This window comes from Mustela lutreola, chromosome 4, assembly GCF_030435805.1.
Source record: "Mustela lutreola isolate mMusLut2 chromosome 4, mMusLut2.pri, whole genome shotgun sequence".
Lineage (NCBI taxonomy): Eukaryota > Metazoa > Chordata > Mammalia > Carnivora > Mustelidae > Mustela > Mustela lutreola.
In genome coordinates this window covers 149,474,287-149,499,354 of record NC_081293.1, presented here as the reverse complement: position 1 = coordinate 149,499,354, position 25,068 = coordinate 149,474,287, and the positions used below count along the sequence as shown (strand labels likewise).

The 25,068-nt window shown below is 41.0% G+C and overlaps 1 protein-coding gene across 2 annotated transcripts in view; it reads left to right on the top strand.

Moving 5' to 3' along the window:
* RAPGEF5 (Rap guanine nucleotide exchange factor 5) overlaps positions 1-25,068 on the top strand; it is a 221,861-nt gene that overhangs the window by 34,052 nt on the left and 162,741 nt on the right. For both annotated transcript variants that reach the window (XM_059171333.1, XM_059171334.1), the window contains exons 2-5: positions 4,117-4,167; positions 6,543-6,649; positions 11,980-12,101; positions 13,549-13,717. In XM_059171333.1, coding sequence (XP_059027316.1) covers positions 4,117-4,167; positions 6,543-6,649; positions 11,980-12,101; positions 13,549-13,717 — 449 coding nt within the window. The remainder of the gene's footprint in view (positions 1-4,116; positions 4,168-6,542; positions 6,650-11,979; positions 12,102-13,548; positions 13,718-25,068) is intronic.

Sequence of the window (25,068 nt, the reverse complement as noted above, 5' to 3'; positions counted from 1 at the left end):
CTGTGATGTCTTCATCTTCTACATGATGGCCCAGAATAGGGAAAGGACAGTGGCTGCAGGTGACAGAGAGTCTTGTCAGTAACTGAATTCTCAAGGCATCAATACATTTGGTAGTTCTTGCTGGTTCCTCTTTGAAATGGAGCAGGTCATACATTTGCAGGGATTGAAATGATTCGGTCTTTCTCCTTCTTCTCTCCCCTTAGCTGCTTAGGTATTAGTTCAATCTAAGGAGAGTATTAAGGCATGTCCTTTAAGAGCTAGTAAGAAATGTGCCATAAGTCTATCATACAATATAGTAAGATACCCTCACTGACTCTGGAATGAGTTCTGTCCTTGGTTCAGACCCAGCATCTTGGACCATTATAATTTAACGTCAGTGGACACCTAACTTAAAAAAATTAAGATAACTAACCAGTTACCCTTTGAGTTATGCCATTATTTGTTTCTGGAAATTTGTGAATATCAAAGGGTTGCAGTTTTCTAATACATGTTTAATATATGAAAAATATTTGCCTGGAATCATTTAGGGATTCCTTTTCCATGGTTCACTAAAACAGAAAGGAGAAGAAATAAATTTGAATTAAAATCTAATTTCATTTGTATTGTTACCAGTCTTCTCTCTATGGTAGAAATAATGTCTTTCACGAAAGTATCATTGCATGTAGCCAAAGTAATTCTAAGAAGCTGGAAATAAAGGGGAAAAAACCCATCATTTCACATCATTGTATTATGAGATATTACAGTGAGAGTCATTTAAAGGAGGACACTGTATCACTGGAAACAGCCATCCAAGATTATAGAGTAAACTGATAGGAAATGAGGATCAAGTAAAAGAATTCATGGGTTTAAAGTGTTCTTTAGATCCTCTATGTTTATGGGGTGCCTGGGTGGCTCAGTGGGTTAAAGCCTCTGCCTTCAGCTCTGGTCATGATCCCGGGGTTCTGGGATTGAGCCCTGCATCAGGCTCTCTGCTCAGCGGGGAGCCTGCCTCCCCCACCTCCCTCTCTGCCTGCTTCTCCTCTGCTTACTTGTGATCTCTGTCAAACAGATCCTTTATGTTCTGGTAAACGGATTTAGATTAGGAACAGCATCACGGACTTGTGTATGTTTCTGAAAGCGCCCACAGTGCCTGGCCAGGCGCTCAGTAGGTGCTTTGTAAATGAGAAATGAATGTAAGTTTGTTGCTACCAGACGGATTAGATGAAGCCTTAGCATGCTCAGAGGAGAAATAAAACCAGGAGATTCAAAGAAGGAATGCAAACAGCTGATGACATATTAGGAAAGAATATCAAAACAGAGAGGGGTGCATTTTTAAGGGTGTTCTTGTGATAGATGCTTTCAGGTAAATGCAGGAGAGCAGTCGGTGAGGTGATTCAGAGCAGTGATTCTCAGATTCTTTTAAGTTGGCCCACTATGTTCCTCTGACAAACTTACATAATTTCCTAATACCTCTTAAAAAGGAGGTCATGCATAGACTATTTCATGTTCTTTTTTCTCCAGGTCTTTGACGCTTGCTATTTTGGGTCAATATCAACAACTAAAAAAAAGCGGTCTCTAAAGCACATAGTTAGGAGAGTTGTTTTAAGTTGAACACATCCGAGCTTTACAGAGTTCTGCAGAGAGCTCTGGGGCTTCCTGGAGCCCAGCTGAGTTTGAGAGCCGCTGTCCTAGAGCGTTAATGAAACAGAGCCCTCCTGGGACCAGTTAGGAGAGCACTTCACAGGAGTTTCTGACAACAAATGTAGGTATTGTGTTCTGGAAAAGGCCGTTCTTGTTGTGTCGCTCCTGTCGATTCCCTGTGGGCTGGTAGCTTATCTGTTATCTAGTCTGCATGGAAGAATCTCATGGCTTTATTTACTCACCTTACCAATCTTTTGAAACCAGCTATCCATGGGGAAGTTTCTGTGAAGTAGAATTGTGTGAGTGTAACACTAGTGTGAAGACGGCCAGATTTAGGTTGGCAGCCGAAAGAAAGGAAATGGTTTGCTTTCTTTTGTGAATGTGCCTCTACCTGGTTCTTGAGAACTTGTTTCTACCTAAAAGCTTTCTTTTCTTTCTTTCTCTCTCTCTCTCTTTTTTTTTAACTAAATCATGTGAAGTAGTTGCTTTTGTGAGCCGATTCAGGCAATTAGATGAGTAATAAAGACTATCAGTTCTGGCCTGCCTTATTGACTTTTAAAAGTCTCTCTATTTAGGGGGAGAAAAATCACTTATGATGATTCATCCTCGAATGATAAAGCTAGTGCATATGCAAATTTTAAATAGTTTGGTATTTCAATAAGTGAATATATTACATAGGCTCAGACGACAGAAGGCCTGAGAAGGGCTGATTGGGAATGTGTATAATACCACACCAGAAGGGGTGGGTGGGTGTTTTATTTTAATACATGGGAATTAAAAATGGCCTGTCTACCTTCGTAAATTTAATTTTCTTTTAAGCCTTTGCACATCTTTAGCAGAGTAAACCAATTGGCATCTCTGGAAAGAGTTTGTATATTTCTTTCAGTTTAATTAAGATAAGTAACGGGGGGGGGGGCATGTGGCGTGGAGAGGATGCAGAATAGGAATTGTGCCTTAGACTAAGGTTTGGTTGAAGGTTCAGATGCTGAAAGGTGATGACTGGCAGGCTATGTTTTGTAATTCAGCCAATGATTTTGAGAAGTGGAGGCGGCAGACTAAAAACGATGGGATCTCAAAAGACAGCAAGCCTTGGAATAGAGTTGTAAAGAGCTTTTAAACATAGGTTGGGAGCTCAATAAATGTTAGTTTCTCTTTTCTGTTTTCCAAAGCACAATGGGAAATGATACTAGTTTTCTATTGTGCTTAAGCATATGCGGGTGATGGTGCTGCCTACTGGATCGTTAGGTACGAAAAATGAGCCACTACAATTCAAATCATTCAGTAACCACTTACTAAATTGATACAGAGATGTACATATCTATAAACAAGTGAATAGCAAAGTAAACATTTCTTTGCAAGGTTATGCGCTCTATGCTGTAAGAGCAAAGCAGTGTAAACTGTCAGCACCCACTCCAGGAGCTTGTGAAGATAGTTGGGGCAAATGCACACATAGAATGCCAGCCAGCCATGCAGAGCATCTGGGAGCTGCCGTGATTGTATGGAATAACAGAGGGCCAGGAGGGCCAAACCCCAGTGACCCGGGCAGGTGGGAGGAGCTTCACCTAGGAGCGAACTGCACTAAACCTGGACTTGGAAGTCTGGTGTGGCTCAGGGAAGCGTCAGGGAAGATGGAGGGCTCTCCAGTGTGGAGAGTGGTGAGAGCAGAGGCAGGTGGGAGTGCCAAGCTCTTCTGATGAGGAGGTTTGTCCTGTAGGAAGTTGGAGGGAGAATACTGAAACCTGTTGGAAGCAGCCCGTGGTGGTCGGACGGACTCCCTAAGCAGTAAGAGACCCACTGTAAAGCAGGGGACCTATGTTCAGTTTTGAGGTTTGCGGGATGGCCTGTGGGGAGCGTGACCAGAGGTCCGGGAAATCCATGGAGAGGCTGAAGCAGTGGTGTAGATGTACAGTGATGGGAGTCTGTTAGGTGGGGAACAAGATGAAAAGGAGAAACAGAATCAAACCACTCAGAGAATAAAATCCCAACTATGAAAACCTCCATCTTTTCGTGGCCCTCCTTAAAGTTGTATCCTTTTGGTTGGGAGCTGTTTATTTATTTATTTATTTATTTAAAAGATTTTATAGCTAGAGATAGAGACCAGAAGTGGGCAGAGAGGCAGACAGGGAGAGAGAGAAGGGGAAGCCGGCTCCTGGGAGAGGAGAGCCCTATGTGGGGCTTGATCCCAGGACCCTGGGATCATGACCTGAGCCGAAGGCAGAGGCTTTAACCCACTGAGCCACCCAGGCACCCCATGGAAGCTGTTTAAACAGAATAACCTGTCCCGTTGCAATGAATGGTGACCAGATGCTTGCACTGAATGAGAATAAGGACATGAATCCTTTATAACCCATGACTTGAGACTGAAGCACATTTTTTTTTTTTTTTTTTTTTTTTGGTTTGGACGACTGCTGGACCCGCCGCATTGTAGACATTGACCCTGCTGGTACAAAGATTTGTTTAGTTCTAATTTTTCCCCTCTTCTTTCTTTCAAAATAGACTCTATCCAGAAGAATTTCCAATCCATACCTTGAACACACGCCTTCCCAGGTATGATCTTTTCTCTCACTGCATTTTGTGAAACGGATTTATGAATCCTGATGTAGAATTCTCTAGTTACAGTTTTTCCCTTTCCTCCTGGGCATGCTGTCTCCCACACTGTCTCCTTCACCTGGGGATAACACAGATGAAGTTTTTTGAAATGCTCTGATAATTGTGTCATGGTACGAGATGTTCACCAGATAGGAAAAAAATATTTTTCCAACTGGGGCGCCTGGGTGGCTCAGTGGGTTAAGCCGCTGCCTTCGGCTCAGGTCATGATCTCAGGGCCCTGGGATCGAGTCCCGCATCGGGCTCTCTGCTCAGCAGGGAGCCTGCTTCCTTTTCTCTCTCTCTCTCTGCCTGCCTCTCAGTGTACTTGTAATTTCTCTCTGTCAAATAAATAAATAAAATCTTTAAAAAAAATATTTTTCCAACTTCTAAGCCCTTATATGAGTGTGTTATCAATATGGCAGAGTTAAATATATATTTTTTCAATTTTCTGTATTAATAGAAATGCTGCATTTTTAAGAGAGTGAATATTCTAAAAACTTGGTATAACAGGGACTTAATTGTAGTTATCTATTAGTAGAGTATTTCTAGGTTTGTTGAAAAAAGATGGGGAGCCTTCACTGTATTTAAAAATCATTTGACAAAGAGTTCCTTTTTTTCTTTTCTTTCTTTTTTTCTTTTCTTTTTTTTAAAGAGTAACAGGAGGCTGTGAGCACTGTGAGGTCTGAAACTTCTTGGCCTTGTTCACTACTGTATCCCCAGCACCTCATTAGATGTTTGTTGTCACTCATTAGATGTCTTGTTCACTACTGTATCCCCAGCATCTCAGTGGGGTCTGAGAGCCACTCATTAGATGTTTTGTTTTGTTTCTTTTTGTTTTTAAAGATTTTATTTATTTATTTGACAGACAGAGGTCACAAGTAGGCAGAGAGGCAGGCAGAGAGAGAAGGGGAAGCAGGCTTCTGGCTGAGCAGAGAGCCTGATGCGGGGCTTGATCCCAGGACCCCAAGATCATGACCTGAGCTGAAGGCAGAGGCTTTAACCCACTGAGCCACTCCGGCGCCCTCACTAGATGGTTTTTGAAAGACTGAGTGAATGAGCATTGATACCTTGTCAGGACCTGTCAAGGGTGAGCTGACTTGACCCTCCTTTAGGGTAATATTTTTTCTTTTCTTCCAAATTTTTATTTAAATTCTAGTTACTTAACATACAGTGTAATACTGATTTCAGGAGTAGAATTTAGGGATTCATCATTCACATAGAACACCCAGTGCTCGTCATGCCAGGCGGCTTCTTAATGCCCGTCACCCATTCAGCCCATCCCTCACCCTAGGGTAGTTCTTTCTGTCAGCTGACTTGTTGCTATTTTTGTTTTGTTTTGCTTTATATACAGTTACAACATGTTAAAAAAAAATCATTTCCTGCCCTTCACACTTTCTCATCAGGTTGTGTTTAGGAAGTGACACTAGGAATATTAGGAAGTGTAAGGATAGGGTTGAAATGTTCCTTGTCAGGTCATAGTCAATATACTATTAGTTGGTTTGCTTCAAGAGAAGATATAAAATATTTTATAGGTGCAAAGTAGTGTAGCTGCAGAAAGAGTTCACCAGGAAATAAGTAAACAGATGTCATGTACATTCCCAGTATATACTAATTTTCACGAGCATCAAGACAGTTCATTTTTACTTAGCTTTCTTTGTTTGTGAAACAGCATTGCACTGTGGAGGAACGTGCCACATACAAAGAAAGGAGGTAATATATAAAGTAGGACGTGGACCTCTCTGGATCCTTCATCCTCTAAGAATCAGAGATGCGTATGGGTGAATTAGGATGAAAAAGGAAGTTAAGTAAAATTTTTATCTGCTAGGTGGAATCATGAAGTAGATGAAACCAGGGTGCTTGGAATTAACAATGAGCTCTGCAGCAGAGGGAAGCTTAAAAGCAAAGCAGACAGCAGCCTATCACATCGTGTCACAGTGTGAGATGTTCACTCGTTAGGAAAACGTATTTTCCCATCTTCCAAGACTTTGACATGAATGCATTATCAATATGGCACAGTAATATGTAGTATAAATATGCTTCAGTTTGCTATGTTGATAGAAACCCTATTTTAAAAAAAACATTTCATTCTGGAAACTTGGTATAAAAATTATTTATAGTTAAAGCAGTTTATTTGGAAAATAGTTACTGTCACGTAAGAGGGCAAGTGGACCAATAACAAAAATAAAATGGGTAGTAGTTGGTCTGTAACTACGTAGGCTAAAGTGTTGTTAAACTTAGGAATGTGGGCATGATTTTTTTTTATAGTGTGCTATTGGCAGCTTACAAATTGTCATATTATTGTAAATTTATGGAGAATGTCTTTTTCCATTTAGATTTATGGAGAGAATTCTTCTTGTGCAGGAAGAGCATTGAGGAATATTATTATCGTTCAGGCAGCTGACCTGATAAAGGACAGAGTGAACCTCAAGGGATTTTACAGGTAACACAGTTTTCTAATGCCTTGTCAAAAATTCTCCTTGAATAATAAAAGAAAAATGTGCTGAAATCATAACCTTGATCACAGAGAGCTGGACTTATCACTACTGGGAGGATTTGTTTGTTTGAAGTGTCAATTTGGGGTACTGATGGTGATTTTTCTCTTTAGACAGTAGACTCCTGGTTCTCAAGTCAGGGTATGGGCTCTCCAGGTGCAAGTGGATGGGTTCCTGAGAGAGTCTGTTTTGCTTCCTCTGAAATGTGATGTTTTATAATATTTGTACTTGGCATGTGCTGCTTTGGGACATCAATAAGCATAGGTCCCTTCTTCAAGGACCTTATCAAGGCTCTTTGAGGACTTTTGGGATATTGAATGGGAGAAGGAATTCTGCTCTAACTTGCCAGGTGAGGATGAGCCCCTCCTTGGGCGCTGCAAGGAAAGGGTAGGGCAGGTGGCAAAGGGTTAGTATTTCTCCACCTTGGCTTGTGAATAAGGACAGGGGTATGAAAGTAGATGGATGGGCTAATGCCCAGTTTTAAAGTACAGCCGGACTAAGAGAATAGTCACTTAGAAAATTGAGGACGTGTTTTCAATTCATTGAGCCATTTAAAGAAAAAACAAAAGTGAATTATGAACTTTTAATTTTATCAACTCAAGGTACTAAACCATACCAAAAAATACCAAAACTACATTATAAAAATAAAACAAAAAGAAAAAAATTTATTACCATTTTTTCTTACAGAAATGAGACTGCAATATACTGTAAAGGATAGGAAGAGTACTCAGAATAAATGACACCCCAAAAAAAAAAGAAAAGGGGCACTTGGGTAGCACAGTCGGTTAAGCACCTGACTCGGTTTCAGCTCAGGTCATGAGCTCTGGGTCATGAGATAGAGCCCTGCCTCAGGCTAAACGCTCAGAGTGGAGTCTGCTTGAGACCATCTTTCCCTCTGCCCCTTCCCCCCAAATAAATAAATAAATCTTAAAAATGGTAGGAAAGATTCTCAGAATAAGGACATTTCATTAAGTTAACTAACTTTAGCTTTATCACAAACTCATTGTAATATTCCTGTTTTTTCCCTTTGTCACAGTTTGGGAAAAATTTCATCATGGCCTGGATTTGGGGTATAGTGATTCCCAACCTTTTTGAGTAAGAAGACCTCCTTTTTATTGAGACATGACTTAAAATGCACAGTTCTTGAGGATACAGCTTGAAGAATTTTTTAATTATTATATACACCTATGTAACTATTATCCATACCCTAGGTAATTCCTTAATGTTTCTTTTCTCATCACTGTCCCATGCTACCAACTACTTTCTAAGCAGACTCTTGGCAGAATCTGAGGTACCAATGAGCAAGGGAGGGAGGGGGCTGGGAGAACTACAGTGAATTAATACTTTAAAATCCCATGCTAAATTTTTAAAAAGATTTTACTTATTTATTTGAGAGAGAGACATACAGAACACAAAAGCGGAGTGGGAAGGCCAGAGGGAGAAGCAGACTCTGAGCAAGGAGCCCTATATGGGACTTGATCCCAGGACTCTGGGATCATGACCTGAGCTGAAGGCAGATGCTCCACCGACTGAGCCGCCCATATGACCGAATATCCCACATTAAATTAACCACATTAGTATACATATAGGTTTTGAAAAATATGACCAAGGTTAGACATGATCTATTCTGTTGAGAAAGCATGTTTTTGTATATACGGACTCATGAACCTCTTGAAAAAAGCTTACCCCCTACCTTCCAACCCTCTGTAAGCAATTCATAGCCCGAGGTCTAAGAACCTTCAGTTTAGAGTCCGGGCCAAGTAGACATGACAGGTGAGAACAGCAGTTGCACTTATGGCTGGACCACTTCACATAGAGCCTTTTGAATTTTTTTTTTTTTAATACTTGATATCAATTTTAAACGTATCTAATTATTTTTCATTTTTAAAAAATAAAAACTGATTAAAAAAAATAAAAATAAAAACTGATTGAATAAAGCTTTGGGTCTGAACATGAGCTGGCTCCTGCGATTCTTTTTAGCTACCACCCAAGTCTCTGTGTAAGACTTGTCATTGCTCTCAGTGCTCTACGTGGTCTCCATGGATAGAGATTGAAAAAAGCATTGGGAGATGTACGTTAATAAGGTTCATGGAAAAGAACCATCTATCCAAGTTAGAACAGATTTAGGGTTCGGTGGGAGTTGAATGGGGAGAGAGCATGTGCTGTGCTATTTCAGAGTCCCCGTGGTTGGGCCAGAACTTCCTGTCCTTCACAATATAAAGACTGATTAGTGCCCGGGGTCTAAAGACAGTGCCAATGTGATTGCCTAGGATGAGTCATTTTCCTTTGTCTGGTAGTAAATTGAGGTGAAGTGGTCCCCATGTGCTACATGAGAATTACTTTCAAAACTTTGAGATGTTTTCTTTTCCTTTTGCACTCTAGAAAAAAATCATACTGGTTTCTGAGACTTCAAGTAAGTCTCTAAATACCGTCACCCCATTTACATTTAAGATTAGGGTTCTTTCTGTCTGCAGTACCATGAATGAATTGCTAAAAGTGTAACTAGAGACAGAAGGAGACCAGAAACTGGAGCTGAAATCATGTTTAGTGTTATGTTGTAGCAGTCACTTAGCCTGGTAGCTGATCACCTCCGTATCCCAGTGTTCCTGCCCCATAGTGCAGCTGCAGTTAGATCTACATGTACTCAAACGGTTTCTGGATCCACTACAACACTGAAAATACCCTGGGAGGTAGAACTGGGTGTTGAGATCGCTCCCTTCCATCTATCCCTTTTCTTCCTCCTTGCTCTCCCCTGAGTCCTGTAAGCTTTAGGTATGGTAGCTGCATTCTTGCAGCCCTGGCCAGCAAGTCAGGAGAGGAGTGCAGTGCAGGGGCCCCTAACCTCATGTTGTCTGCTTTGGTGATATTAATCATAGTGTTGCTCTCTGTTCCTAATGGGGCTTTCCCTCATGCAGATGGGTTGTTGAAGGAGATTTGAAACACAACTTAAGAAAGTTGGGGGTGAAGAAGGGGATCCCGAGCACTTGAAACATAGCTTGCTGGCTGGGGTGGGGAGCTCCAATGAGCTGTTATTGTCATGGCAGTGTTCTGGTGATATGTTTCAGTGTGTGGACTCAGCTCTGCTCCCCAAGACAGAGTGAGCCCTTCCCAGTGAGAAGCTAGAGCTGGTGGACTGGGGCTTTGTAGTCACCAGGGTCATCTGGGCCCCATTCAGCCACACTGCGTAAGAATCTACACAGTAACCGAATCCCCCAGGTGCTCCTAAACACAATTTTGAGGAGCCCCAGTCTAGGACACTTCTTCTCCATCGCCTGTGAGCAAGGCAAACATACTCACCCATCAGGCCATCTTTTGCAGTTTGGTTTGTTTAGTAAATGTTTGGTTGTGTCCTGTTCTGGGTGGTCAGACGCTGAGAGCAGGTTGAGGACTGACTGGATTGTTCTTAGAATAGGGATTAGGATGATACAGTGTTTTAATCCATAGGATAAAAGTGTTTTACAGGCTCAAAGATGCTGGCTAATTGACAGAGGTGTTGAGGAATTAATTAACACTTTGAGCCTTTAACATGAAAGGTGTCTTATAGAATTAGAAGTTAATATTGACTGTTTTGTCTGATTGCCTAGTTTATTGTGATCTGTTTTCTCCCTTTTCAAGAAACATCCATTTATTTGACAGTTAATCTTTCTAATGTCTTAACACTAACCTGCAACTAAATGTGTCTGGTATTGCCCTAATTGCCTTAGAGTATCTTTCAAATAGTGACACTCCCCCCTGCCCCCCAAAAAAGAATGCTTTACCTAAAGCTGGAATATTTGTTCATATACCTCAGCAGAGGGGTGCCTGGCTGGCCCAGTCCGTAAAGCTTGCGGCTCTTGATCTTGGGGTTGTGAGTTCAAGCCCCACGCTGGGCATTAAAAACAAAAGCAAACAAACCCAAAACCACAAAACAAATATCTCAGCACAGAAGTTTATTTTTCCTTTTACCCCTGAAAATGTAGGGCCTCATGGCATTTCTTGACATTGTTGGTTACTATGTGATTTCTAGGTATTGATGGCTATGGCCAGTCACAAAAAATAAGCAGTATTTTTTCTGTTTTAGGAATAAAATAAATGTTGATGTGTTTTGGTCCTTAAATACCAAATACTGAATAAAGACAACCATTTACACGATGCATCTTTGAAAAAAATAAATGGTGACATTTTCATAAGGGAGAATGATTTTCAGTGAAATTTCTGCAAATGAAAACTGTATTTCAGCAAGTTGTCTTCTTTTGGGTTTTCAGCCGAGGCTGATAAAGATGAAAAAGTAGGCATGAAAATACTGCTTTTAATGCCCAGATTGGGGCGTGCTTCGAATATAGCTGTGTATTTTAAGACAGATTACAGGGGATATTTTTGTATGTGTGGTTAGTGGAATCCATCAGACACATCTGGGTTTGTAGGTTTATGAGTTTACGACTTAGGCTGCTTAGCTAGATTGCTTAGATGATATTAAAAAGAATGGTTGTGGTGGTGCCTGGGTGGCTCAGTGGGTTAAGCCTTTGCCTTCTGCTCAGGTCATGATCTCAGTGTCCTGGGATCGAGCCCCGCATTGGGCTCTCTGCTCCCCCTGACCCCCGCCCCGCCACCTGCCTCTCTGCCTACTTGTGATCTCTCTCTCTCTGCCAAATAAATAAATAAAATATACTTTTTAAAAATAATGGTCATATTTATTGTTCTTTGAGACAAATTTTAAGATTTAATGTGTTTGGAGAGTAGCAAACAAAATTCTTTACCGCTCACTGTGGTCCTGACTTTGTGTAATCTTCTTGGAGTTACTTTGTTCTCAAAAAGGCTAGATAAAAATCTATAAAGAGTTGAACAAAAGTTTATCACCATCACCTTGAGGTAATTGTCTTACCAAGAAGAAGCATTATCTTTATATAAAGGATCACTACATTTATTCCTTCATTTGTTCAACTACATGTTTTGAGAATTTGCTTTGTGCCTGGAATGTTCTCACTGTTGAGGTTTAGCAGTGAGTTATGTCTGTAGTCCCTGATATCCTGAAAATGATTCTGAAGTGACGGAAGCCAATATTACTCTTTCAGAAAGATGTACAATTACTACATGGTAGGTGATTTGAAGTAAAAGCACAAGAAGGTGTGATTCTAAGTTTTCTTACGGAAATGATAGTTGAGCTGAAATTGGAAAGATGAGTAAGAGTTGCCTGTTCATTTATTATTGAGTCCCTTGGAAAGGATAATATTAAATATCAATTCTTGGGCAAATGAGTGGCAATATTGTCTTACTATGGAAGGTTTTCCTTTTGTTCTAGGAGGAGCTGTGTTGGGTCAGAGCTGGTAGACTGGCTTCTGGAACACTGTCCTTTTGTCCAGTGCAGATCTATGGCCATAGGGGTCTGGCAGCTCCTACTGGATATGGGAATTATGTTATCAGGTCAGTATTTCATGTTTTGTGAAGCATAGAAGTGTTAATTTTATTAAGCTACCAGAAGAAAATTTACCTGATTTTCTAGAGGCTGTTACAATCTGGATGGAAATTGTTTCCACAGGTAAATATTTGCGTTCTCTCACATTTTATAAACAAAAATGACCAGTCATCTTTTGGTTGTTAATTCTCACACCTTTTGTAAAAATAAGTAGGTACTTGCTGATTCATAGACTACTATGTCTAAGCGTCTTTCCCTTACCTTCTCCTCTACTCAGAAGTCTGCTCACAAAAAATTTTTTTTATCAGTGACATCTTTAGTTGCTCTAAATGTCTAATTTATCTAGCTGTACTTAAAATAATTATCAGAAACTGATTTTATGAGTGGAATGTTATGCCTTTTTAATTGACTAATCATGAACAATTAGAGATATGACCTATGAAAATTAGCTGTTTAAATAGAACGCAGAATTGATGTTAACTAGCAACTAAAATAGATGGCAGATATGCTTTTCTTAGTTGAGCCCAGGGAATTAAAGGATTAGAAGTTAAGCAATTCAGAGTCTTAATTTAGCTTCATCATGCAGGTGCTAGTTGGTCACTCGGAAGTTCCTTTGTCCCCATAGATAATAAATATTGAGGGTCAGAGAACATAGTAAGGTTCGGAAAGGCTTATCCAAGTCCCAGTGTAGTACAGATGGGGATGTGGCTATAATTTCAGTGAGTCGTTAATACCCAGCACCTGATACTATGATTTAGAAAAGTGGTAACTACCTTTGAGGGATGTTACCAGCTTGCTCATTGAGTCTCATGTTTTGGTGAGCAAAAAAATTTGTGTCAGTATTTTTTTTAGGTTTAGTCTCCAATTCTTGATCCCTTTTAAAACAGCCTTGGTGGCACTGACATGTTGAGCTAGATAATTCTGTTGTAGGAGCCTGCCCTGTGCATTATAGGCTGTTCATCAGTGTCACTTTCTGTACCCACCAGATGCCTATAGCACCCTCCGGTAGTGAAAACCAAAAATGTCTCCACACATTGCTGAATGTCCCTTAGGTGTCACAGTTGCTCTTGATTGAGAGCCATGGCTTGGAAACTTGGGATAGTTTTGTATTTGTATACCACTCCAGTAATTAAATCTGTTTGTTTGCTTTGAGACACACAGAAATTCTCCCCACTTTTTGAATCGTTACTGATTTCACCTGTCTGTGGAGCTGAAGAATCGTAAAACCCATATGAATATGCTGGCTAAAGCCTCAAGTAATAAAAATAGATTGGTCAGTAAGTCCCTTTTAATTCAGTGGGATTGTGAGCATGAATAGACTTAGACGATGTAATTATAGTCCTACGCCTTGATTCTCCCTAATAATTAGCAGGGCTTTTAATTTATTATTTGGTTTATGACTCTCTAAATAATAGACTTTTAAAAACAGATCTTTCCCTTTTTTGTTTCCAACAGTGGACCAGAATTTATACTTTCAAGATACCTATGTTTTCTACCAGTTTTCTTCTGATGAATGTAGCTACTTGTACTGTGAATTTGAAAGGGAAGAAGAATGGCAGAATGGTGTCAAGCTTTTACTGCAACTTGTACCTCTCATTCCAGCTAGAGCTGGCATCTGTGAACTGTAAGTAGATGCTCTTTTGTTCTGATATAAAATTATTCTCAACTTAGAGAATACTTCCTGTTTCTGGGACTGTGCTCTGCTGTTTAAGGTCACCATCTCCTTTAAGAGATAGCTGTCCCGTTCCCATTTCTCAGATGCAAGTTCAGAAAGGTAAAAGAAATGACTGGAGAAAGGTAAAAGAAATGACTGGAAATTAAATCCAGCTAAAAAAATGACTGAAGTGGTATTCGAATCCCAGAAGCGGATGCCTGGCCAGCTGTGCTATTCTCTATCTACTTTAATCATCACTGTATGAGCAGTAATCTAAATTAGAGGTAAAGATGATTTGGCTTAGGTTGAAATAAAATAATAACTGACATATTATCTGCTCTCCACATCGTGACTTTCCTAAGAAAGAGAGCTTTCAGTGAACAGACCTTTCTGAAAATAAGTGAGAAGCAACATTTGGCAAATTAAAACACGTGAATCACAATCACATGAAGATAGTGAATCACTATATGAATAAAATGAATTAAAATTCATTAGAGAAGCCTTGGGCACAGAGCTTGAGTCATGATATGGTGCTGTTGACACGTCTTTGTCTTTCCACGGAATTCATGATAAGCTTATTTTGGAATAGTAAATTTCAGGTTAAAACTTTCCATCAATAATTTTTCCATATTCGGTTTTCCAAATATGTTCCCATACTGTTGACTCTCAGGTCTGTGAGATCAGCAGGGCAAGTGGTGTCATTTTTATCTCATGGGTAGGAAAGTGGGTTCCAGGGGAAACACCTACAATCATCACAAAGATCAGTTACTCTTAAAAACAAAACAAAACAAAAACCACAAAACTGGATAGTTAATCTAGGCTTTTAGAAAAGAAATAAGTGTTAGGATAGTAATGAGACATCGTGCTAATAGGTTGACTGTAGAAACCTATCTTATGTCAGGAACTATGCTAACTGCTTTGTATTATTTCATCTTCAGTTGAATTCTAGAAGTTAAGACTATTGTCACTATTTTTAAGTGAGGAAAGTTAGGCACAGAGGTCAGTTGGCCTGTCCAAGGTTACACGAGTGGTGAGTGGAATGTTAGTGTTTGCATCCATGCCCATGTGATCTAATACCCACTCTTCTAACTCCTACCAGAGTGTGTTTGTTCCAGGAGTTATAGGGGTCATTCCAATTTCCCCTTCTAAGACACTATAAACAGAAGCTATAAAAATGTTAGACTCTGAAATGGTTATGACTTGACCAGCACCACTGCACATAGAGGACCTTGGAATGGTAAGGCAAAATTCAAATGTAATTCTTCATTCAACTGTCTAAGCACAGAAGATGTTCTTCAGTGTAAGATGCTTTTAACAGAGGTCAGAATTTCCTGAGAAAAGTCAAGGAGCGTTTTAATAAACTTTAATAAGCTTTCCGAGGAGCGTGTGCTTTGGAAGCTAGAGATGAGATGACTGTGACTCGCTTTGATGCCGTGGGACTGGCCTTCTCTAGCAGCTCTCCTTCAGTTCCCATCCTGCACGCAAGAAGGAGGAGGGGCCAGCCCCCTGGGTGCACGCGGGTCACCAGGGGCATGAGGGCAGCTGAAATGAGCTTGCAGGCAGTCCTCATGATTTCGCTCCACTGCTTTCTCCCTGACTCGGGCAGCGGATTGGAATGCTACTGGGGGAGATGACCTTGTTACAGGGAAACCCGAGTCCCCTCTAGAATCTAAAAATTACTTTCAAAATTCAGTTCCTAATATTAGTTCCAGATTACCTGCAGTCATTTGTCACACGTATCACTGAGCACCAGCGTCACACCTCTGGAGTTGAGAATCACTCGTGCCTTGTTTATTGGCAGGTTTTTTATTGGTGGTGGTGTGAACATGCACATTGGCAGTGGTCGTTCCTCTGGGGCAGTTGTCACTGGGGAGCTATAGATCCATCTGTTCCTTCTTATAACTACTAACTATAAACAGGTAAAGTTAATGAACCACAGTGAGTCTCTAATGGCAGGAGATAGGTGTATACACATGTATAACATATGTGTATATAATACACAAATATATAGTTTTTTTTCTATGCTACAGTTAAGCAAACCTCTAAGCTAGGGTAAAATTTTTGGCTAAATTTTGGAAAGCCAAGGTTGAGGTTATCCAGACTTGGAAGAAATTATGGTCAGAGAAAAGGTGCCTAGGGACACTGTCCTCTTCCAGCTGTGATGGCTCAGCCTTCCTGCGGCTCGATGCATGTGATTCCCGTCGTAGCTTCTGCTCTCATCTGGTGATCCCCATTCATTCTAACCCCCATCTCACCCCGCTTATTCCCTCCTGCTCCTGCGGTGCTCTGCTCCTTCTAGGACCCCTTTCCTTATCTAGTCAAATTCTACCCACCCCTCAAGGGGGAGCCCAAGTCCTACTTTGACTACAAAACTTACACAACGTCTCCAGTTCCTGTCTCTTCGACTTTCAGAAACTAATGGCGCTTGCTGTTTGCTTCTGAAAATTTTCCATTCTTCTGTGTCATTAGTCTTGTGTTACCCATTCTGCTCTCTTAATCCGTTTTTATCCATTCTACTGAAATGGCCTCTCAGGTCCTCTTGATTCATTAACTTGCATCATCCATTCACGAGCTGAAAATCCTGTCCTGTGGTCCTTTTGATATTGGAAGGCTATTAAGGTCTGTATATGTGGTTCTGCATTAGGTCCCTTTAATTTGTTGTCTTCTAAATCTCTGCAAAATTATGGGAGGAAACCACTTAACGTCTCTATGTAAACATAATTCTGTACAAATGTATCCTTTTAAAGTGGATTTTTTTTTTTTTCGTTTAGGAAAGAAGGCTTAAAGGAGGATGGCAAATGGGTCTATTGCAGGTTTCTGGGCTAATTTGAGGGGGGAAAATCCCGTTCTATACCAAATAGCTTTTACATCCAAACTGAGTAGATAATTTCAACGGAGTGTTGAGAGTACTGTCTCTGGGAGAAAAAAATAGCAGTCATGGTATTTTATTCAAACTGAAAGCCAAATCAAGTCCTCCAGAATGGACTTTTTTCTAGCTCTTTTTAAAATTGTTGTTTTTTTTGTTGTTTGTTTTTGTTTTAAATTTTGTGGTGGGTGGGGTGGGGGGGTGGTGTTGTTTAGAAATGCTGAAGTAAGAGCATAGGGAAAGACAGCCTAATCTTACCTTCAGGACTAGTGAGAAATTGGAGGACTTACTCTGTGAGGAAGCTTGGCTGTTTCACTTTAACCACCCTTACAGCAGCTGCCTGCTTACCAGGGAGCAGTAGGGCTCTGGAGGACTGAGTCTATGAACCTCAAATACACGAAACTGTATTCTCCAATTACAGGGCAGTTTCCATTTAAACTGTTATTTAAGGAGTTCTAGAGGATTGCTCAAAGATAACTCATGCTACACCCAGACATGTAAAGAAAAATGTCATGTCTTCATTTTTCCTCTCAGCAATCTATTATTTATTGTCCACGTGAACCTCTATCTTGCTAGGTAGCCAGAAAGAAGGGACAGAAGCCCATAATTGTAGTTTAATCCAGTTAAGTTATTCTAATAAGGTAAAAGGCTGTGGAGCATATTGCGGTAGAAAGGTTCAGTCTGTGCCCACTCCCTGTTCCTCAGGAAGACAGTCTCTGGTATGTGGTGAGTGGTATTGATCTCTTAAGCCTGGTAGAGAAGGCTCTCCTGTCAGGGTGGACCCTTTCCCATCCCCACTGATTTTGCCTAGTGGATGGGCAGTCCCCTTTCTAATGATCCCTGAGGTATAACTGGGGTGTTCTGTTGTCATCTGCTGTGGAGCCTGAGGCTGGTACAAGTTGGGTTTGTCCATCCTGGCCGGACCAGTGTCTGTTCTTCCTGCCTGGCTGGTGGGACTTCCTGTGTGCCTGCTGGTGTTGCAGGTGCTCCTAAGGGTCTGGCTGTGATTTCCACAGAGAGTACATTCAGCCCTATGACCTCTGTTCAAACAGCTCCCTCTCATGGCATCCCAGCCTGTCTTCCTGATTCTAACTATTGAAAAAACAAAAACATGTTTATTGTTGTTATTCTTATTTAGCAGGGTGCTTAGTTAAATGGTATCTTAACCTCAGTCCAGCAGGTTAATGTGAGTTTATTAGCGGGTCCCCTGAGTGGCTCAGTCAGTTGAATGTCTGACTCTTGATTTCAGCCCAGGTCACGATCTCAGGGTTGTGAGATGGAGCCCTGCGTTGCGCTCTGCCCTGGGCGAGGATCCCACTTGGGATTCTCTCTCTCCCTGCCCCTCCCCTCTACCCCCGACCCTCAAACCCCTTTCCCTCTCTTAAAAAAAAAAAAGAAAAAGATGACTTTCATAGCATTCATTATTCCATGCTCTAGGCAGAGACGCAAAAGGATACTTGAGGTAGATGGCACAGGGTGCCAGGCCTGCAGCTTGGAAGAGCGGCGGCATGTCTGGGCAGCATGAGGTAGGTCGCCACAGCTGCCGCAGGGAGTCACAGCGAGAGGAACTCAGGTTTTGAGAAGAGTGGGGAGCACGTCTCAGATGGAGCCCCCGTAGGGAACACAAGCATTATCTTTACATTGAAGAAAGAAAATGACCTACCTGTGTGTCGTCGGTTCTGAAAGAAGTAAAATACAGTTTGTTACTTGAATTCACAGTAACGTTTTTATCGTATGTTTGCTTAATCAACATGGACAGAGTTCATGGTTCTGTGATCCATTTCTACATAAAAGGTGTCTCCCTACTTAAAAAATGGGGAAGAATTGGCTTTGTCACTTGGCCTAAACTGGCCTGGAAGTGACAAGAGTAATAAAATCAATCGTAGCAGTAATGATGAACACTTCTTAAAATAGTTTGAAGTTCCAGATGAAGGAGCTGTGGCAAGGCGGGCTGCAGTGATGTGAAATGAAGGCAGAAGGTGAACTTGGAAGTGACCTCTGTGGCAATGGTTCTCAACCATGACCCTTTCAAAAGAAGGAGGCGTAATATGAGATCTGTTGAATTAGGCATGGGATGGAGAGCTCAGACAATCATATTCGTACTTAATATTAAGTTCTAAAGGTGAGGCTGATATATACCAAAGTTGAAGTCTACAGTTCTGTAAAGTCAGCCATACGGAAAGTGCTGGGTTAAGAGGTAGGAACCGTGAATGTTAACTAAATCAAAGTTGTAAACTACTATGTAAAGAAGTCAGATTAATGCCATTATGATGAAGATTTTATCAAGCATGGTACTTACGGCCACTTGGCTGACACTCCTGAAATTCCATGCATTTAGCTTTATAAACAATTATTATTTGGAAGGGAGTCTGGAGTCCTTAGATAACTGAATTTGCTCCTCTTAGCTTTAGATAAAGAAAAGGGGCAAGGAGAAGGTCTGGGAAAAGGCAACGACTTGTCACCAGTACTCTTCCTCATCAGACTTTCACTGGCCATGAGATTTGTATGAAGTACAAGTTTGTGCCCTGTGGGAATGCAACTCTATGTGAGTAATATAAGACCCTGTAAGAGGCCAGCATGATTAGGACAAAGTTCAGAAAGAGAAAGTGAATGTGAAAACCAGGAACTTTCTCAACAAATTTTAGTAGTAGATGGAATCCATCAATATATACAAGTGATAATACATCATGAAAATCTGGAGTTTATCCCAGGAAAAAAGGGTTTTCAAAGTTTAAAAGTCAACCAGTATAATTCATCAGATTTAGTCTAACAGGAAAAACTGTATGATAAACTCCATAGATATGGAGAAAGCATTTGAAAAAAATTCAGTATCCATCCGGGATAAAAAGTCTTGGAAAACTAAGAATATAAGGAAACTTCTTCAATCTGATAAACCTTACATAAAACCTATGGCTTAATTTAATAGTGAAAGACTGACTACATTCCCACTAAGGGAACGAGGCTAATACATATCCTTTTAATCACTTCTCTTCAGCACTAGTCAGTGCAATAAGGCAAGATAAAGAAGTAAAAGATATACAGACCAGAAGAAACAATATAGCCACCTCTTTCTGCAGAGGACCCAATTATATAAATAGAAAATCCCAAAGCATCTACAAAAAACCTACTAGAAGTAATAAGCTGGTTTAGCAGGGTCATAAGATACAAGGTCAGTATACAGAAATCAACTATGTTTCTATTTACTAGCACAAAAAACACTCTGAAATACTTAGGTACAAACCTAAAAAGTGTGCAAGAGCTGTATGTCAAACACTTCATGAGTAATAAAAAAAAATCAAGACTTAAATAAGAGACCTCTCCATGTTCATGTAATGGAAGACTCCGAATTATTAAGACCTAATTGTCCCCAGACTGATTTATCTTTTCAATGGCAATCATCTCCTTGTCTGTTGGCCTCACCATACCTGCGTAATAATAAAACCTACTTTTGGAAACACTGGCCTCTGAACAGGGAGTGTCCTGGTGCTCAGCCCTCAGACTTCTTCTTCTTCTTCTTTTTTTTTTTTTTTTGTAAGATTTTATTTGTTTATTTGACAGAGAGAGAGATCACAAGTAGGCAAAGGAGCAGTCAGAGAGAGAGGGAGAAGCAGGCTCTCCGCTGAGGAGAGAGCCCAATGCAGGGAGAAAGATGCGGGGCTCTATAACAGGACGATGAGATCATGACCCGAGCTGAAGGCAGAGGCTTAACCCACTGAGCCACCCAGGCGCCCCAGTCCTCAGACTTTTTTGTCTGCTCTTAACTCTGGCTGTGTCCTCACCCAGTTCTTTATTTAATATCCTCCCCACAGCTGTGATTTCCAAAATTCAGACCCCTGTCTGCCCTTGGCACCCTACCTACGCTAATGCTGCCACCACCCTCCACCCTGTCACCTCCTCTCCTTTGTTGTCCTTATCCTGCCTAACTTTGCCTTGTCTGCCTGACATGTTTAAGCAAGGTAAGAATCCATTGGCATTCTTGATTTCTGAATTGGTGCCGGATTAACATCTTCTAAGTGGGAGATCAGCTTCAAGTCCACCATTCCTATGTCCCAAACTTACCTTTTATATTCCTGACTTTTCTTAATTAGATTCTCATTTTATGCTCTTTGGGGAATAGGAAATAAATACTGGATAAGTAAACATTTTTTGAGTATTTCTCAAAAAAAGATTCATGATGGAACTGGGCACAAGTTTTGTATTAGGATCATAGGTGAAGAAAATTTCCATTTACTACTTTATATTGTATAAAAAATGCTATGAAATCAGCTGGTCTTAATCTTTGTTATTACTCATCACCCCCTCTCCCAAGGAAACACTAAGCCCTCCAAAATTTCCATTGTTTACAGAAAAGGCTTATTCTAGCTGTGGGAACAGATTGTTTATTTTTATCAGAGTGCATAATTATTTAAGAGTAGTATAGAAATTTTAACAAAAATTGAACTTTTAAACCTGGTTTTGCTAGTATTTGAAATGCTAACTGTTTATTTAAATATTAACTACTAATCTTCAAATCTTCAATATGAAATGCAAAAATATCAGTAGTAACTAATGTTATTTGATTTTGGATGAATGTGTAACTAAATATCCTGGACACAGTGAAACCTGTCACTTTCACATTTTACTGGTGTTTGGTAAAAGGCTACTAGTTGTGCTTACAGAGGCCAGATCCTGTGAAAAATTAACTTCCCTTTAGAAGGTTGAACAGAAGGTTGTATTCATGATATCAGAGATTGCAAGAAAAATCTAATTCTCATTTTTCTACCATCCCAGTTTATGGTTTTTTTTTTTTGTCATAAGAATTTGTATGCAAAATAGATGTGTCCAGAATATAGGTGTTAGAGAAGGGACAGTACTTGAGTGTACTTTCTTACTCTCCTGGAATCAGTGGCTGTTGGATGTGGTGGAGATTGAGTCTGTGTACCTGGAGAGCATTCTCTTGGATAGTGTCTAGGATTTGCTATCAGTGATTCCTAAGAAAGAAAAATCTCAAGTCTGCCCCAGGAAATATTTCTGCAAGAGAAAAGCCCTGAAGTTTCCTTGCCCAACAGTCAGCAAGTACGGAACAGACACTGAGTTGTCCCAGGAGAATGTGAACTGTGGCATCGTCTGCTGACCTGACATCATTTGTTCTCAGTTTGGTGGTGGGAGAGCCCTTCTTTCTGCTCACGACACATTCTTCTCTCTGGGCTGTGGGTCCTACCCCATAGCCTTTCCTTTCCTGCTTTCTCAGTATCTCTCTGTTGGCTCTTCTCTTTAACAAACAAATGATTCCCTTAATCGTAATCACCAGAAACCAACCAACCTTTTAATTTTATATCCTCTTCTTGTTACTTCTCCATCCATTTCTAGCCCTCAGCACTAAAGAGGAACTCTGTAGCCCTATCAGATAGAGCGGTGACTGGTCTGGCCTTGGGTTTATCTCCTGCCATTTCCTACTTCCTCGTCCTGGTAATCCTGCTGCAATTCCAGGGCCACTCCTTACCCATCCGAACCTCACCCTGGATATCACTGCTCCCAAGAAGTAGCCGTTGACAATCACAGATGAGGCTGAGTGCCTCTCACTTGGGTTGGCGGAGTATCTTAAAGGTGGATTTGGCTTTGTTTTGTTTTGTTTTCATAGGTGCGTGTGCCGTGCATCTTCTGCTTGTTGCGGGATCGTGTTTAAAAGATTCCTATATAGTTTGTCTTGGTTCTGGTTTTTTTCTGCACCCTAGAATTCTATCAGCCTCTAGCAGAGGTAGTCTGGGGTCCATCCTAAATATTGTATTTCCCTCTGGTCCCTCCAAACCAGACAAATAGCACAGGACAGCTCAACACCAGTCCAGCTTTGGGGGATTGGGGGTGATGGTGGGAAGTAGTGAACAGGTCTGCCTGACATCCCCCTAGAACTCTTCCCCGTTAGAATTCTGATTTGGAGGTAGGCGTGTTCCCCGCCCTCCTTGGGTCCCAGCCTAGATTATCTCTGTTTAATGTGAAGATTGATGTGTATGTGAATGCAAAAAGCACCCAGACACAAAGGGAGTCCCTGGGAGAGCAGTAATAGCATTTCACATGAAAGCTGACTGAGGCCACAACTCCTCTTGTTGGGTTTCTTCGTAATGTGCAGCTCAGTATGGTGTCAGCACAAGTATGGCTGGAAGGTGGTAGATAACCAGCTGTTTTTTTGGCAGGTGCCAGTTATGCACAGTCTCTGCCTCTTGAACTACTTGACTCCAAATCTTTGCAATTCCAACAACCATAAATAGACATGTAACACATTTTCCTAAAGGAACAATGTTATGCATAGTGGTAGCTCTTGGCAGCCCATGTACGCTATTCAATATTGAGACTTAGATGGACAGACAACTCATGCATTTTTGAAGTATCAATATACAAATGTAAAGTGGTCTTATTTGGATATTTCCATAATAAAGTGGCTCCAGTTTTCCACCGCGAAATACCATGAAAACTTCTTCCAATTAAAAAAGAAGTAGGGTTTTCCAACTCGAAGATGGTATTGGTTGCTTTTGAATCTTAAGGCACAAATGTTTGGCCAAAATCTGGTTGAGGAGCGTGGGTTCTGTCTCTCATATAGAAGATGTATTTTTAAGAACTTCATTGGAAAAATTTCAAACCCATTATACTAATTCTCATGAAGGAATTCTCACTGAGAGAATGCTGGGAAGCCCTACAGGGATACCAGTTAAATCCAAATTGTTAGAAATTATACTGGACCTGAACGGTATAAAATAAATTCCATTGCCCAGATAATGGCTGCCTTTACTGAGAAGGGCCTCAGTACCTCCTGAGCCCCTTTATTGGAACTCAACACTATGTGACTACAGAGCTGTCAGAGCTAAGAAATGTTCTTGGCTGGGGACTTACTGTTCTTTTCTGCTGTGGGATGAATTGTATGAATGATTGTCAAATAATTGGCTGGGTCACTATGTCTATACTAGTTATTTCTTAGAAAAAGGTGAGAAGGTGGTGGTGCTTTGTATTGCTATGACTTTAAAGATATTTTCAGCTACTACATCTCTCGTATGTGATATAAGAAAGTCATGGTTGGATGTGAATGGCAAGGTCACTGAAAGACAGAACTGCTGCAGGGAGCTGGGAGAACCATGGAACAGCTCAGGGAAAGCGTTCTTGAGTAAAAGCAGGGTCCTTCAGTTGAATTGACTGGAGGTAACAAGCCAGCACCTTCTGCATGGTAGTCTCAGTACAGAGAGTCATAGAGCACTTCTGAAAGTTTCAGGGACTCCGTTAATTTATTCAACTTCCAGCTGGAAAGTTGGGGTTGTCACTGATGAAGGAGAAAGACTGTAGAGAGGGCAGCGGTTGGCTTGATTTTGTTTTTGGTGGGGACTGGGTAGAATGATACTGTGTTCTATTTGATGGTTTAAAGGACAGAGGCAGCTTTTGCCATTCCTGTGACCTCTCATTGGCACCCTTAGATCCTGCAGACCTCTGAAAATGACTGAAGACATCTGCGCACAGTACCAGCCCTCGGGACTTTCCGTTGGAGAATTCCTGGACCTGGCTTGGGCTGTTGGGAAGCAGGGACCTTGAGAAACAGCCATAGGAATTTGTAAATCTGTCCTGCCTGCTGGGTCACAGCTTCCTGCTGGCACAAACACTCTGGGATGGGTCTTCCTTCCTGGGGTCACTGCTGGTTTCTTTCTGTCTCATGTCACTTGTCATGGCCATTACCTGCTGATGCCAGCTGGGCTTTTTCTGCTTCCCTTCTCTAACCACTGACAAACCACACAGAGCTTCTCTCTTCCTCTTCTGTTCGTTGATCCCCTTGAGTAATAATGGGAAAATAGGCAACTATTACAGTTGATTCTTTTCTTTATTCCCCCCCTTGCCCTGTTTCATTACCTGTTTTGATCTGACATGGGAGAGCTTTGTCTTCACTGGATTGTAATGATGTGTGTTTCTATACATAAAATCAACATTTATCTTCTTTCATAAAAATAAATTTGTTAGGTAAAGAAGGTCTGGTATTTCTGGGCATTTTGGCATAGATCTGGAGAGGGGACACAGTGATTAGGTATTAGCCTTCCCTTTCTCTAAGCTCTTCCACTCTTTACCTCTTACCACCAGACCCTCTCCTAAGACCTTACTCTGCCAGGTCAGATGCGGGTACCGGCCAGCGCAGGGGGTATGGGGGCACATGAGCGGGAAAGGAAGAGTTCTGGTGAATTCTAGATCTTTCACTAGGCTGTAGATAATCTCTGAAGGTTTGAACTCTTAGAGGAGCAGGATCAGGTCTCAGTTTTAGAAAGATAATCCTGGTATCTATAGGAGATGGGACATAAGAGGAGAACCCAGAGACAAAGAAGTTGGTTAGAAGATAGTAAAAATAATTTGTGCAAGAGAAGTAGAAGGCTTCAGTTGTCAGTGAGGTTTAACAGGGGGGAAGTGAAGGAAACAGAGGGCATGGCCACAGGGCGACCATGGAGCTGAGTTG